This window comes from Calonectris borealis, chromosome 9 (genome assembly GCF_964195595.1).
Source record: "Calonectris borealis chromosome 9, bCalBor7.hap1.2, whole genome shotgun sequence".
In the NCBI taxonomy this organism is placed as follows: domain Eukaryota; kingdom Metazoa; phylum Chordata; class Aves; order Procellariiformes; family Procellariidae; genus Calonectris; species Calonectris borealis.
Window position 1 is genome coordinate 10100805 of NC_134320.1, and position 16751 is coordinate 10117555.

At 40.1% G+C, this 16751-nt stretch overlaps 1 protein-coding gene and 1 long non-coding RNA gene across 4 annotated transcripts in view; one reads left to right on the plus strand and one right to left on the minus strand.

Annotated features, from left to right (window-relative positions):
- CUL3 (cullin 3) overlaps nt 1–14344 on the minus strand; it is a 60664-nt gene extending 46320 nt beyond the window's left edge. Inside the window, exon 1 of one of the 3 annotated variants that reach the window (XM_075158199.1) lies at nt 13857–14339. In XM_075158199.1, the coding sequence (XP_075014300.1) occupies nt 13857–13922 (66 nt within the window). In that variant the 5' untranslated portion in view covers nt 13923–14339. Of the gene's footprint in view, nt 1–13856 lie in introns of all 3 variants that reach the window. The other 2 variants (XM_075158200.1, XM_075158201.1) reach the window with 2 other exon arrangements.
- A 333-nt stretch (nt 14345–14677) lies between these two features.
- LOC142085569 (uncharacterized) lies at nt 14678–16061 on the plus strand. The gene is made up of 2 exons (XR_012674766.1): nt 14678–15028; nt 15508–16061. It is a non-coding gene; the product is annotated as an uncharacterized LOC142085569 (long non-coding RNA).
- The last annotated feature ends 690 nt before the right edge of the window (nt 16062–16751 follow it).

The following is a 16751-nucleotide window of genomic DNA, read 5'->3' on the forward strand; positions in this document are numbered from 1 at the left end:
CAATTTTTCTACAGACTAGCTCCAGAGTGTTTATCACAATTCTACACACTGCCAGGTGAAACAGATCAATTTGGAAATGATTACTGCAGAGCAATGTTTCTCAAAATTCTCAAAAACCACAATCATCACCTGCCCCATTCCTTTCCATGACATCCTTTACGTCTAATACCCCAGAGCACTGAAGTGAGAACCGACTGAAATTACAGAATGCAAGTGTTTACGCTGTCTACACTTGGAAGGAAGTGAGTGGATACGGACAATTAAAGTTAGTAAGCAGCTCTGGGAGTAAACATTTGCACCCAGTAATTGCAGCCTGTTCTCACTCCCCCATTTCCTATCCCTCAGCAGACAAAATGAGCAAGGCCTGACTGCTGCCATCTAAAACTGCCACCACAGGGGTCCTGACCCACAGTCCAAGAGGCAAGGGAGGCTGTCAAAACTAACGGTCTTCACTTCCATTTCAAGACAAGGCATTCATCCAGATGGTATTAAATAGTCTTTTACACTCAGTTATTACTCAGCATTCTTAGCCTGGATCCTTCACTCTGGATGAAGCTTGGCTGAGGTTATCCAGAAAAGGGCAAGAGCAGCACATTTCCAGCCTCAGAATCTAATCACTACTTGAATTTTTATAAACCCTTCCAATACTGTTAATTTAAAAGACAAGAACTTACAATGACAGAGATATATTGTCTAGTGTTTGCTCCAAGAGTATCTCTGAAAAATGGCATATTAAGATATGGAACTACATATTCTTCAACTACAGAGCAGATAAAATGTACTCCTATTAATGACAAATGGAGAGCTCAATATTCACACTTCTCTGAATTTTGAACTTTTCATCACTGTGTAGCGATGAACGTATCTGGAAGAGGATGCATTGGCTACACCTCATTGCCTGAGAAACGTCAGTATGTCAAGAAGCAAAAAACCTAACACACACTCACAAATAAAAACAACTAATCTCTGAACAACCAAAAACACCAGGCACAAAATTCCCCAATAGTGTTATCTGAACAGGTTGACTGTTACACACCAAAAAATATGACTGGAAGCTAAGAGAAAGAGCATGATGGGGCACTCTGACCTACTGCTGTTCTCCTGCATCTGGGCTACTACTCCACTTTGGCCATCTGCTGAAAGAGTCACAGGGAAGTCATAGCAATGTGCTACCAAAACAGGTCCTAATAATTAGGCTTTTGCTCCTAGGTGACCTATAACAACAATTGGAGATGACGATCCAGTATTATCCACATCTCCTAGGAGTGTCAGGAAGTGCCTACTACACTATTATACTCCCTCAGAGGGTGTGTGTGGTGGTGGGGAATCTATGCCTATAGTTTGCTTATGGCATCTGCCAGTTATTTACAACATTAAATATTGACACCATTTTTAACATCTGTGTTTTGTTCTTCACTCTTGACATTCAAGCTTTACCTTTATTTGGGTGGGCAATCTCTACACTGAACTACTCCAGATTCCTCCTGCAAGGAATATTCATGGCCTACATCGTGCTCCATTCCAGACTCAGAAGATGAGCTGAGTAACCAGTGCTGAGAGTAATCCCGTAAAGGCCAAGAGAAAAATCAGTTCCAGTTTGACCCCAAAAAAGGCTCGAGCCTCTGTAGAATAGGCAGGGCTCATGACAATACTTAGTCAGTAGTAGAAATGCAGGAATCACAATATCCACCTCTCCTTCACAGCTCTGTCAGCCTTTACTCAGCAGAAGCAAGCAGAACACACAATTAAGTCAAAAAAGGGAATCATCTTTGTCAATTGAAACACCCAAGAGCTGCAGGATTTCAGACAAAAACCTTTCCTTCTCCACTTTCCTTAAATGGGTTTTGCAGCAATGAAAACTTATTCTGCCAGCATGGAGCAGAAGAGGTAAGTAGAATAAAAAGTGATTGTTCCTTAAAAGATAGAGTCGTACCTCCTGCATAGTGATTGACAGATTTGGTCTACCTCCAAGGCATTGTCTCAAGCACTGCTGGTCTCATCACAAAATAAATGCTGCTTTGGGGTGGGGGCTTGAAGAGGAAGGGGTTTGGTCAGTTGGTTTTGATAAGCTTTACAGCAAACCGTAATATCCTCCAAGAACTTCCTTTTCTAGTAAACCTAAAGCCCAGGAAAAAAGGTTTGCTCCTCCTCTCAAAAGGTTAACATTTGTCTGCATTATTCGTAGACCTTACAGGCGCTTCACCACACAATAGCAATTTAACACTCTATATGAAAAGTTTAAAACAAGTCTTTAATAGAAAATGTCATACTGCAGCAACAATTTTGACATGTTTAGGAGACTGAACAAATTTAAAGAAAGATCAGAGACTCATTTCTCTTTCATATTTTAGGAACCGATTCAGAAGAATGAGACTAATCCTGAACTGCCAATATACCTCAGTTATTCTAGATTACAACTTTTAATACAATTGCTTTATTTTTCCCAAATGCCCCTCCTCAACTTCAGTCTTGCAAATCTGTGGAACATAACACCCTGGAGGAAAGGGCAAAAAATGAGAAAAACAACTCCTCCCAAACACCTGTTTCATCTGAACTGTGACTATGAACTATGTAAATTTGAGCAGGCATCAGTTACTGAACAAACACAAGGCAAATGATAATCTAAAACTTTTTGTTTCATTTCTTCAAAAAATGCAGAAACAATGGAGACAATCTGGAGAGGCAGACAGCTAAATATAAACTGAAACACAAAATTACACAGTGCTGATTCTGTGAACATAGACATCTTTCCATTTACAGACCTTCGCACACTTTCCCAACACTAACTCATACTAAGTGTTTGCAACTACTAATGAGCAACTATAAGAATGCCTCATATACACCAAGACTAAGGTCAACAGTCTTGGTCAACTAAGGTCAATCATAAAATGGTTTCACAGCATATCCCAACTGTAAAAGACAACATATTTAGTCAGCAATAAATAGCAGAAGCATAGTATGTAACAGCACCTATTTAATTCAAAAAAAAGGTCCATGTGTACTCACTACTCTCTAATACCATTCAGACTTTCTGATTTGCCAATTCTTTCAATTCTTCTGTTAGAGACGCAGACTCTTGCATGACATGTTTAAGTCCGTCAACAAGACTTACCTATCTTCTTGCTCTACTGCAGGTCTGAGCATGACTAACACAAACTATGTTATACTGTCTAAAAATCAACTTATGGGTTTAATTCGCAATTTATGATGCTCAACTTACAAAATGCACCTTCAGTCAGTCACTCTCGTTAATACAGATAAAAGCAGAATATTACTTGTCTGAGTGGGGCAATGAAAAATGAATGATAGCTCACCAGATGCATTTTTCATTCACTTATTGGTACATATGGATTCACACAGACCAGTCTTCAAGGTTCTATATAAAAACTACATCAGTAAGTTAAGTAACAACATAGGATTATCAAAGTCAGTAAATACTGTATCAAAGATCACTTATACAAAGCTTAACTCTGCTCTTACACACTCATCCGTCTTACTATTTTCCACAAGACCCAAACCCCTTGAAATACACATATGCTTTAGTCACAAAGGACTGAAGGATGTTGTTCTCCAGCAGGGCTGGATACTGGGGAAAACCAAAGAAAACAGACCAAAATTAACTTCTTTTAAACATAAGCTTACAAAGATGCTACTAATTACACTAGGGACTTTATCCTAGAATTACATGCTTTGCCCAAAGAGGATAGCAAAACAGTATTTAATTAAAAACACAGAAATCCAAGTTTTTAAGTTACCTTCCCCCACCCCCAGCATCTGCAGACAAATATAAATGCCTTTTCAAATACTAAAAGGCATTATCGGTAAATGAGTAAATCTCCCCCTGCCACGGTGCAAGCTTCTGCCCACCTGCCATCAGGTTATGAAACCTGTTTTTTAAAAAGTTGTATTTTAAAGAGAACAATTAACTGGTTTTGTTAAAGCTTCTAGAAGAACTGAATTGGTAAAAGGCTAAATATAGGAAGTTCAAAAGATAGTTGTCACTGCTATAGAATGCAAGTGCTTATACAGCCAAAATAGCGACATTAAAAACATTCAATGACATTTCTACAGTGCTCATTACTATAGTTCCTGAAAATGGAGGAGGATATAAAACACCTATAGCAAAACTACTTATTTCCTAAGAACACTTCAACCTAACAACAGTAAGGAAGAACTGTCTATACTTCTGAAACTTCTGTTACTAATTTCAAAACTGTTAGAGCTGAAGTCTAGATCTAAGTTTACACTTCAAAAAATCTGATGTTTCAATTTTAACTTTGCAAGGTAACAGAAGCATTTTCAGACACGAAATAAGGTTTTGGCTTATTTCAGTAGTTGTATTGATTACTTAAGGTACAAATAACATGCGTGGGAAAAGAGAGTATATCAGGTCAGGATTGCTTAACTTAAAAAAAATCCATTCTGAATGAAATAGAAGAATAAATCCAAAGCTTTGACACCAAAAATCTGCCTACTTCCTTTTTCCTGTCCAAAGGAATAAAAATGAATATCAGTATTTTGAAGACCAATGAGAAGTTTGGACTCCTCTTGACTCACTTCAGAAGTAGCAATACTAAGACAAGTTTCCTCAAATTAAAGTTATGGAAAAAAAATTCTGAAAGGCTTGTGTAACAGCAGGAAATATCTTCCTGAAAGAAATACAATACCTTTAAGGTTTCTATCCTAAATAAAGTTAGTGTTAAAGAAAATATTTGAACCTAATTAGAACAGCAGAAATGGAATGAAGAAGAGCTGAATTTCTGGGAGTGAATCATCCCTCTCATCTGTCAGCAGGATCCTGGAGGTCTAGAAGGCACGGGGAGAGACAGGTAGGTAGTTCTGCATTTCAAGAGCTCAGCTCTGTGTCCGTAGCTGTCAAATAGGCTCTTGTCAAAGGTGAAATGACAGACAGTGGAAACAGTGGCACAAAATTGTATAAACTACTGGGCATGTCTTTCCCCATTTACAAACAAGGGCTAAATCCTAAAAATTTCATTCAAGTCATTTAGCATTCCACTGCAATAAAATCTTAGAACAGCCAAGGTCATGCTTTTCAAAATCTGAGGACAGTGTGACTATGAGCAAACTACCACAAAGTAAGTTCGACTGCAAATTTCCTCAAAGCAGCTTACTTGGGATAACTGGCCATGTGCGGGCTCTTACGCAGCAGAAGGAAGGTGGCTCATTCCTCCAGTGTAAGTACTTAAAAGCAGAAAGGAAAGTTGTTTGTTTACCTATAACCTAACAAGATTTACTAGCAAAGATTAAAAATTGCTGGAACTCTCAAATTTCAATGGGATTTAGGTCCCTGACTCTCTTCATCTCCTTTTAAAACCCAGGTGCTGGTCTGCAACATTCCAGGTAACATGCAGTAGGTTGTCTTGAAACTACCATAACGGACAACAGGTCACTGTCCGCAGAAGCAGCACTGTTACACCCCAGCCTGCTACTCACATCACTCCTAACTCTATCCGCAGAAGCAGCACTGTTACACCCCAGCCTGCTACTCACATCACTCCTAACTCTAAACAAACAGAAATTTTTTTTTTTTTAACTTTGGTCAAAACGGTTTAAAACTTTGATTTAGTATGTGATCTTACTTCTATTAAAGACCATCATCACAACACTACAAAGTAGAAATAAGTAGCATTAATTTAGTAAGAGGCAAATTCATGGGGTTTTTTGGCAAATCTTTTATACTGATGACATGTATAAAATTAACATTATAATGACTTTAAAGCATAACAGAGATGCTGCGTGCCTCAATCCCAGTTACGAACTGCCAAGGGAAAGAGCAATGCTGTTCTGCACATCCGTACCTTCTGTGGAAGGCACCAAGTCTCCTCAGGGGTATCATCTCTCCAAGGGAAAAAATCCATTAGTTCATTAACTTCCCAGCCTCGATGACCTGGATTCAGAAAGCTTCCCCGAACCACAAATGGCCCACTCCTTGCCCGCTCAACTTCAATGCAAATCCCACAAGAATTATTTCTGGGTTTTTTCAATTAACCTACAAGTAGTTCAATATTTTACAAATTGTTCAAAAATCAACACTATTTAAAGAGGAAATCTGTGAAATACACACCAATTTATACAGATTGTAGACACATTTCCCGAAGCCATTTCAAAACAAGGAACACAATGAACGATTTGAGGGGGATGAAGGAAGAAGGGGGCGGGGGGGGGATGCAGAAGGGCCTTTAGAGGCTTTTGGGGCTTGATGACAACTCCTCCTCCATAATGATAACAGCGTAACAATTCGAGAACTTTTATATTAAATAAAAGATAAAATTTTATGGCAGACAGAGGCCAACAGAGGATAATTTTTTTTCCTCAGCTTACTTCGGGATGGGAAGGAAGATAAAATCACTTACACATTTACAGATAATCAATACCGCTGCATGCTGACAATAACCTTTCTCTGGGGGATTTTTGCACCATATAGTGCATACACCATGATCGGATGCACAAATCAGCAGTGCCTGGAAGAGCAAGACTAAGACTGAAACGAGTGCAGCAGAAAAACAAATCCAGAGCTACACATGGAAATTATATCCACATATGTAATATCAAAAAATAGGTCCACTCAGATGCTACCAACACTTTAAAAACAAAAGTAGTGTGAAAGTAAAAAGAAAATATTTATTTCAATAAAGATTCTTCACACACAAGATGTAAGGAACAGACACGCACAACCTGTACTCAGACTACATGTAGTGTAAGAAATGCATGTTATGAATTTTTGATGACATAAGCTAGTCGAATTTTATATCATTCACATGTATAATTTAAATTATTATTGTCTTCATTGATGTTTATTCTCATTAGTATTAAACCAAAAATTGGCATTTCCACAAATGCACCTCATCCATAACCATAAACAAATAAAGCGAGTTATCTGCGTACATTTTGCATACTATTATATCTTATTTAAACTACAAGCAAGACAGTTTCAGCCCTCAAACACTAATTTTATGCACAACTAATTAAAGAATCTAGACAACTCCACAGTAAGCACCATCCAAATGTAAATGTTTATTGTAGTTTTGTCCTCCTTGCTGTACTCGGGTATTAAATGCACTTTTCTCCTTCTCTAAAATGCGTATGTTAAAAATGTTGATGTGGAAGTTCTTTTGTTAAGTCATCTAACAGTATTTACTTCTGCTGATATATAGGTACTTGCACCTTCACAAAAGAACCATTAGTGAATTAAAAATTCTACTGGATTTAACTGAACTTCAGAAAAAGAAAATAATCATATGATAAAAACTATGCTGAGCCATGCTATAGTTTTTTACTACAGTATTTCCTACCCCTTGTTTCCACAAAAACTGGCTCAGAATGAGAAATACGAGCTCACTCCTTCTCGAGAGTTGTTTTTCCGCATGTATAGCTACTAGAAACCAAAGATAACATCCAGTGATCATACGCACAAGGTCAAGAACCTATTTTGGACTGTAACAGAATCACTGTGCATTTTATGAATGGACTCAATCGAACTGTCTTAAGAAAATCTGTCCCAGTCTATCACAAAATGTTTTCACCACACACAGAGAGATTATCAGACACTGCAGATCTGTCGTGGTGATGAAAATTTAAAAGCACCTGCACTAAGAGTACCTGTCCTACAGATCAAAGCCAAAGACTTCAGAAAACATATTTGAAATTCTGAGAAATGTTGCCACTTATGCTGTGTACACATGCCCAGAAGAGATTAAAAAAGAAACATTTTGAAAAATTGTAACTATTTTTCTAGAAAAAACTTCTATTTTTATGTTATCACTATTATTATAACTCTTTTGTAGAATAACTGTTATATAGAATACCAAAAACTCATCAGTTTTACAGCAACTCTCATAAAGCCCCTTTACCTACACCACTACCAGGGAAAAATAGTAATTCCTCTTTAATAACACACTACTATACAACACAAGAATGAGGGGGTGGAGAAACCTATCAAGCCACTTGAAAAAACTCAGATTGAATTAGCCAGTATAAAAATCTTAACAGAACGCTAGCAGCGTAACTTTATACTCTTGCACGAAAAGCAAGCAAATTTCAAATACAGGCAAGATCCATAAACAGCAGTATTCTTTCCAACGCTATGCAGAGCCCCTTACTCAAAACTCAGACCAACTGGAATGATGATTGCTCAGAACTTAAGACCCAACTAACAAGGAAAACCAAGAGAATTTGCAACTGAACCCCAAACATCTATAGAACTCCGGAATTCTAATGAGACTAGGTTAGACCACAACTATAAGATAATAAGTACAGTGTGTTAAAAAAACCCAAACAAACAAAAAAACCACCTACAACTACTCAAAGTCGACCCTGCAATCAGTGTTATCATCTCTTAAAAATTCTAAATGTAGTATTAGGCCATTCAGTCTGCTCACAGCATTTCATTAAAAAAAAAAAAAAAGAAATCTGTGAAAACTGGAAGGCCTTCATAAGATTAACTGTCCAGTAAACAGCAAGTATTTCTGTATTTTTCTGTAATTTACACCTAAACAACACCGTTTTCCTTTGAATAAGATAAATAATGTTTTAGACTTTTGGTCTGTTTTATTTCTAAGTTTTAAACCTACTAAAATTTTAGTTGCGAACATTAGTTTATTACTACTGTATACACTATACGGGTTAATAGCTAACATGCTCTTATAAATATATTTGAGAATATAAAGCAATCCAGATTCACAAAGCCAACCACGTAGAACATTAAGTTAACTAGGTGGTCTTGCAGCACTCAGTGGATTTACATTATTTTAATCGGAGCTGAAAAAGCCAGCAGTAAACCATCCTCCAATTATGTTCTCATCCCATCCTGCACGCCTCTCCATTCACTCACCAATACACTTAGAGCACACATGCTCTAAGGGTTATAAGCCAAAGCAGAAATACACATATTGCTTACATAATTTGAACACTTAAAAATTTAACTGCAGTTCAATGCATTTTCTATGTTCTATCTGCTGTAAGATGCTCAAGTAAGACACAAAATTCACATCAACTTCTTGAATTGATAGATCTACACATTATAGGTTGAAGCATAAATTTAACAAACCTCATCTCAACTTGCATCATCAATTCCCCAAGATTCAAAACAAACCACAGAAGCAGTCAGCATTCCCTGAGAAAAAAAAAAATGCCTTCTGCCTACACAAAGCCTAAAACAAGTGGCTGTTAGATCTGAGGAGAAAGGAGCAGTGGCAATGAAAATATCAGCCTTAGTACTTTCTCATGGAAGAGTTGAAGCCATTTACTTCTAAGTTTGCAGAGCTTTATTTGAGGAAGAAGTAACATCAATTGATAAACGGAGTTGAAAGAAACAAAAGGCTGTCTGCCTTTTTGCACAAGACCGGATAAAACGAGAATTTTCTTGGGCACAAGTATTTTAGATAAAATGAATCAGTGAAGCTTATGTATATATATATATATACACACACACACACTTGAAAGACTCATTCTATCGCAAGTGCATGTGTAGGATCCCGCTAAATGCTTTCCAGAATTCATAATGTAACCATATAATACTGATCCACCAGAATAGTTCTGAGAAATGGGAAAACACTGTTTTGTAGTCTTGCTCTGGAGAGGAGATAGCTCTGCAGGAAATGAAAATTATTAAAAGCACTCAAATCCCCCCCCCCCAAACTATAAAGATCAAACCCAATAACCTACATCGGGTCATACTGGTTTTCAGAAAGATCTGTCCAACCAATTTTGTGGTGACAACTGACATATTGCATTGAGAGAAGGATGAGTTCTTGCAAAAAAGTTCATTCAACACAGCTTAATGTTACTTGTATAAATTTTGAAAATGAATTCCCAAAACACTTTCTGAATTCTCACATATTACTGATTCTGTAAGAAATGTGCGTTTTTTACTTTGTACAACTTTTCCATCAAAACATATTTAAGGCTACTATTTTCCACTAGCTAAAGCCACAGCAAAACAGCTGAAATACACTTGCAGGAAACGTAATTTATACATGCTAGATCTCCATTATAGACATCTCAGCTCTCCGAAAGTTTTAAGTGCAAATCTAGCATTCTTTGGCACCACTTTTCACAGATCAACTAAATAATCTTAAAATTAGATTTGCTGCAAGCTTGTTTGAGAGCTTTTAAAGTATTCCTTTAGCCAGCAGTAACGGGCTCACTGAGAGTTAAGCAACGAGAGCCAATTTAAGACCCTGAGAGTACTTTAAACCAGGGAAGGGAAGAAAACAACCCCCAACACTTCTCCAAAACAGGTGCAATTAATTCATGTTTTGTAGGAGTATCAAACCTGCATTTTCGCATAATGCACATACTGTGTGTTCAGCAAAAATACTACTGCACTCCTCCAAATAATTAAGAAAAAAGAAAACTTACAAACTATATCCAACTTATATCACTGACAATTACTCAACATGTCAGAAATTATTTTTAGTGTCCAACCACAACATATTCCTACTTGTTGCATTGTGTACGAATTTGAAACAAGTAAGTTTAAAGACTGCTTAAGAAAAAAGAACCTACACTCACTCAAAAACCCTCTTACACTATTCCATCTCTCGCTTTAACTGTAACCCTACTCTGAATGCTATCTGAATAGACCTTATACAAATATAGAACAGCTATATATTATGAAGGTGTTAAAAGTACCATAAGTGGTTACTGAAAGTGGCACAATGGAAGTCTTCTACAGTAGTACATAAGATTACTTAACTGCACAAGCTTGACCTCATCAGTTTGCTCTACTGAATTTACAGTAAACTTTCATAAAAATTTATTTCTATTATTCTTTCTAGATTTAAAAAAATACCCAAGTCTGAAGTCTCAAAAAAGAATGGATCCTCATCTGGACTACTTCTGATGCAAAGATTATCACTGTCTTTAAGTTAAGCCCAACAAGAGAACACAAGAAACTTCTTTTTAGTAAGTTAGTTTTTAAATTAGGAAAAGAAATGCATTTCTTCTATCATGAACAGAAAAACTGGTTAAATGTATAGAAAACTATTTTCCTCAACTACTTTTGATTACTCTACAACCCTCTTCAGCAAAACAGTACGCCCCATACTCAAAGTCATTGCCCTTGAAGTAAGAAAAAGCACATCAGAGCACATACCAGGAGCTAGCAAATATTAACGGACACTTGGGATGACAGATAATCTGCCACCAATTACAAGAAATAATAAAGAAGGAATCTAGAATAAAACTAATTCCAAAACATTAGGATCTCTAGGTACAACATTGGTGGTTTTCAAATGTTTTGGTCAATTTCTACTTAATTTCTTGTAAGGTAGAAAAAGAAAACTTTGGGAGTAGTAATATTTTGCAAATTACTGCTTCCCCTTTCCTTTATCTATTGTAAAATATAGCAGTAACAGAAATATCAAAAATATTATGAAAAATAGAAAATATTAAAGAGACAGAACCTACATGGAGGGAGTTGCCATAACATTGCTATGTTCCAGGAATCTTACCTCTCCAATTTGGCTACTTCTAGTTTAATAATAGTAATAATAGTAAATAGCTACCTCCATGCAAGAAGCGAACTATCTAAAACAGGTAGATCTGCTGAGGAAAGATGATCAATAAGAAGACAAATCGAAGCAGCCTACAAAGTCACCTCTGGAAGCACTCTTGATTCAGAACTGAAGAGCAGAACCACCAAATTTGAGATAAAAGAGTGAAGATCAGCAGCTGAAGTACAAATAGTACACTTTCTAAATATAGACTCTATCCCACACACAAATGCAACCTCATTGACATGAATAATCCCACTGCAGTCACTGGCACTATTCACAGGACCAAAACTATACAATCACTTAAGCCTCCACAAAATTCGCATTAAGATTTTTACATGAACTACAGCTATTGCCTTCTGCAATTATCAAAGAGAAATCCCCCCAAATCTCTCAACCAAGTACATGCTTCTTTTCTATAAATGCTTTATCAATAGGATTGTCAACAAGATGTCTTAGAAAAGAAAATCTGTTGAAGGGAACACCTGAAAAATTGCTGTCAACAGATGTCACCAAACATTTAAGATCTGTGGGCCTTGATGTCTATTTACTTTTGAATTATTTTAGGAAGAAGATTTTTTTTTTTTAAACTTTTAACTTAGACGTTCTTTAAGCAACTGAAAAGACAGACAATGCTATCAAAAACAGTTTCAGAAGAAAAAACCTGATGGCAATGTTTAACTTTATGTAAGAGCAGAGCTGTGTACGAGCATTCTTCACCCCCCAAACTAATTTCACATGCTCATTTACAAAAGTGGTGAAAAAAGTATAAAACACAAACTAAAGTTTACCCCATTGTTAAGTCTGTCTTTGTTGGCTGACTCATATCTACACATTCACAGTTGGAATACATGAATCTGTTTATCAAATTAAAAGCCTGATATATTCTTGGTGTAGTTTGTTATAAAACATATATATTGGTTTTGTCATGGTTTATTTTTGTACAGGTTTTCCTACTACTTGTTAGTAAAGCCCTGGCCACATTGCAGTAAGTCTTTTTATTTATTTCTATAATCCAACATGTCCTAACAAAATTGACATTCTTGAAAAAGGCTGTTTAAAGAAATAAATGCAATTTGGAGATCAAAAACCTTTCATCAGCTAAAATTCATAATTTCACAGCCCATTTTTTTCTTCTGACTTTTACCACTAAATGCAACTGTCAATGATTAAAAGTAGAGCAAAGAGTAAGAGGAAAACAGTATAAATCAAATTGCTATGATTAAGCCAGCTGCTGAGAATATAAAGAATTCTATAATTTCATCAGCAAAAGTTTTGATGAAGCAAATATATTGATATATTCCTTGCCACTGAAATAAGATAAACAGGTATGTCCAGTTTCTCTATAAAGGCAAGGCGCATTAGTTCTACACTACTGCCTACTGGGATCAGACGTAGCATCAAAAAGTTAACGCTAAACCTTAAAAGCCAGTGACTCAACTAAGTATCTTCTTTTTAACGTACACACCGATGAACACATACACACTTCCTGGCCATCCTCTGGCAGACTGAAGCTTTTCTATTTCTCTCATTCCTCAACATCATTAATAATACTGTAGTTGTTATTTTGTTGTAAGCTTTAATTGAACCAACTGTCAAAACACAGCAAGCTTTATGGCAGTATAAATTAATAATCCGGCTCACTGCCCTCTGTAACTCGATGGGATGGCATGCTCATGGCTCTACCGAACCTGCATGAAAGTTACCTATGCCTAGATGTTTATAGTAACATCTTCTGAACAGCTGGCATTGTGCCACCTAAATCTTATAACCATACGACTTACAGCCTCTTTTATGGAGTGGAGAGTGAAATAAATTCACCAACAGGAAACTCTCCAGAAGACATAAATAAATACCCCCCCCTTCCGGGTTTAACTAATTTTGTTGATGTAGGCGTATAACCTTCGACTCCTTCTTTGAGTCCTCTTCCTTGAAAACAAAGAAACCAGCCCCCCCTCCCAATGCCGTACGTGGATTTTCATAATTGATTTGCTTGACTGATAAGGGAGACGATAGTCGCGGAGACCAGTTCCTCCACCTCCCACTCGCCGTGCGGCAGGTAGCACTGCTCCCCGAGATGCAGCTCCCGCACGTTTCCCCCCCCGCCCGCAATTCGCACAGGGGGTGCCCGAGGCCGCCGGCCGGCTGACAGTTCACCCCGCACCGCTCGCACCCGCGGCCCCCTCCGAGGCCGCCTCTGCCCGCGGCCGGCCCGGCTCACCGCCCCCCGGCCCCGGGCACTCGGCGCGGCTGACAGGGCGGCGAGGCCGCGGGGCCTGCGGGCTGGCGGAGGCCGGGGCCTGGCGCGGCCGCTCAGCCCGGCCTAGGCCCGGTACTCACAGGGAAGGCTCGGATCCGCATCTTGGTGTCCTTCCGGCTGCCCGTCCCCTTACTCAGGTTCGACATCTTCAGGCCCGGCGGCGGCGGCGCCTCCCGTCCGGAGGGGCGCCGGGGGACGCGCGGCGGGGCGGCAGACCCCGGGAGCGGGGCCGGGGGCCGGGCGGGGGAGGCCGCTGGCGACCTTCACTCCGGGCTGCGGCCCCCGGGGCTGAGCGGAGGGCGGGAGGGCCGGAGAGGGCCGAGCCGAGCCGGGCCGGGCCGAGGCGGGGGAGGCGGCTGCGAGGGGCGAGGCGGCGGCGCAGGCCCCTCGCTCCGGCGGCGGCGCTTCCTTCACCCTCCTCCTCCGCCGCGATGGCGGACAAACATCGCTCAGTGCGCAGGGCCGAGCGCCCCCCCCCTTCCTCTCCCTTCCCTTCCCACCGCCCAGCCAGCAGCCAGCGAGAGAGACAGATCCGGCCGCAGCGGCGGGCGGGGGCGGCGGCGGCGGGAGGGCCGCGGGGCGGAGCGCCGCCTGCGGGGGGGGTGGGGGGGCTCGCCGCTCTCGCGAGGCTTCCGTCGCTCTCGCGAGACGACCGGTCGGCCCTCTCCGGCGGGCGGGGCCGGGCGGCTCCGAGCTGTCACCGTCGCGGCGGGCGGGGAGGGGAGGGCGGGGAAGGCGCGCGGGAGGAGAGGGCGCCGCTGATTGGCGGAGAGCGACGCGGCGGGGAGGCGAGGCGGGGCGCAGGCAGGCGGGCGGCAGGTCCCGTCAGGGGCGGCGGGGCCGGGGTCGGCCGGGGGCCTGGCCGCGGGGCGCGCTGTGCGGGGCGCGGCGGGCTTCCTTTGGGGTTTTATTGGCAGAGTTTCCCGCCCCGTCGATGTCCCACTTCTGGGGCTTGCGGCAGATGCTCCATGAGGGTTAAAGCGCAGGTTTTGGCACCCACTCAGGGAGGCGTGAGTGGGCCTCGCAGCATTAAGCATGGCTTGAGCGCTGCTGCAGCCCCACCGGCCTGTGGAAAACGGGACATCGCCCTAGCCCTGTACCCGGACGGACGGCACCTACCCCGTGTTTTGGCTACCTGCTATTAACATTGCTATGCGCAGCTAAAAAAGGAAAGGCAGTTTGGTCCCTGTCCTATTCCTTACCCTTTGAAGTCTCACGGATGCCAATTCTGCTCCTCTGAATCATGTCACCGGTAGGCGTATCCCTCTGCGGGGGCTCACAGAATGGCTTGATGCAAGACATTTTTATTTATTTATGTTTGGTGTTTTCGTCACAATGGATGCCTGAGAAATGAGGGTGCCACCTGAGGCAATGCTTATATGAGCCCGGAGTTAAATATAGGTCATTCAGGAAAGGGCAGTTGCTGTAAAAGGGGAGAATGTTTTGAAAATGTCATTCTGCAAGTTAGTAGCACCTCTGAAAGTTAAGCTGGTCAGCCAGAAAAAATCTAGTCCCCAGTTGCCAGGGGACTAACTGAGAAGTTGGTGGATGAAATTGAAATCTGGGTCAAAACATGCCTTGCTCAAGATCCCCCAGAGGAAGTACGTGGCATAGCCAGGAAGAGCATTTCTTTTAGGTGACTCTTAAACTGGACTCTGAATACCAGGGCATCTTGTGATGTATGTTTTGCATCCAGCTCCACTTACCTCTATCATTACTGTTTTCCTACAGGTGCCTCTACTCAGCATGTGCCCTCAGGACACGGAAGCAACATACCTTCTCTGAGCTAGTTTGCCTTTTCTGTAAGACTAATTTCACCGGTTTTGTCTCTTTGAGTTTGTTACAACTGCTTCCCATTGGGACTATGCATGTTCATATATGACATATTTTTTAATCTCCTGATCAGAATTAAGTATATACGCCTAGAGAAGATGTTATATAACAGCAACACAATAAACAATGATTGCAACATGACTATGCAATACAAACCAGTCCTTTTCAAAATTACAGTATAGTCAAAACGCAGATGAAACAAAGATGAGATGAGAAGGGAAAGATTGCCATTTGTTAATATGAAGAATATGGCTTCCACATTGTTTCAATATAATTTCAATCTTATTTCTCTTCCTAAATACTTCCTTTGCCAAATGAGGACAACTTCTTATGTTAATATGTTTTTTTTTTCCATTCTGTGACCGTTAAGATCAAGTAGTTTGAAAAGATTTAGTTCTCACTCTTGTAAAAACAGTTTGCAAAACTAAAGTAAAAAATAAATTTGTACTGAAACATGGAGTTTTCATTTTGAAAATGTTACAAGAGTACTTTTCAACAAATTTAGTGCTGTTTTCAGAAACCAAAACTTTCCCCACACAGTTTTTGAGGAACTGGTATTTCTTCTTTCAAGAAAGAAGAAAAAGAACGACTTTTATTGTATCCATTACTACAGATTGCTCTAGATTAACTTCTCTAATTACTGCTTTTGTGCTTCCTCTGGTACTGGCCTTATGCTTATGGCAGCCTTGGACACCAGCCTCTTGCATTCTCTTCATCTAAGTTGCTACTAATGCACATTTTATCTAAAAGTCGGAAAAGTGCTGACTCACTCTTAGTTGCTGTTCAGTCTGGCACAGTACGCTCAACAAAAAATAAAATTACTCTCCTACCAAGTGATCTCAATTCTCATGTCAAGTAGCTTTATTTTACACTGTGAGCTTATAGCTACAACACACTAGCATAAATATATTGCTAGTCCTAACTTTATTACTAAAAGCTGAATTTGCAGTCTGGGCCTTCTTTTTGTGCAGATTTACAACGCAGTGGGGGTATCTGCTATATAGAAATTCACCCGTAGCTCCTCCCTTCATGTCTGAGGTCTATTCCGTGACTGTCCAAGGTAGAAACAATTACTATTTTTTAGTGCAAATTTTCTATTTCCATACATAATGTACAAAATGAAGTTTCACTAAAAATTAGCC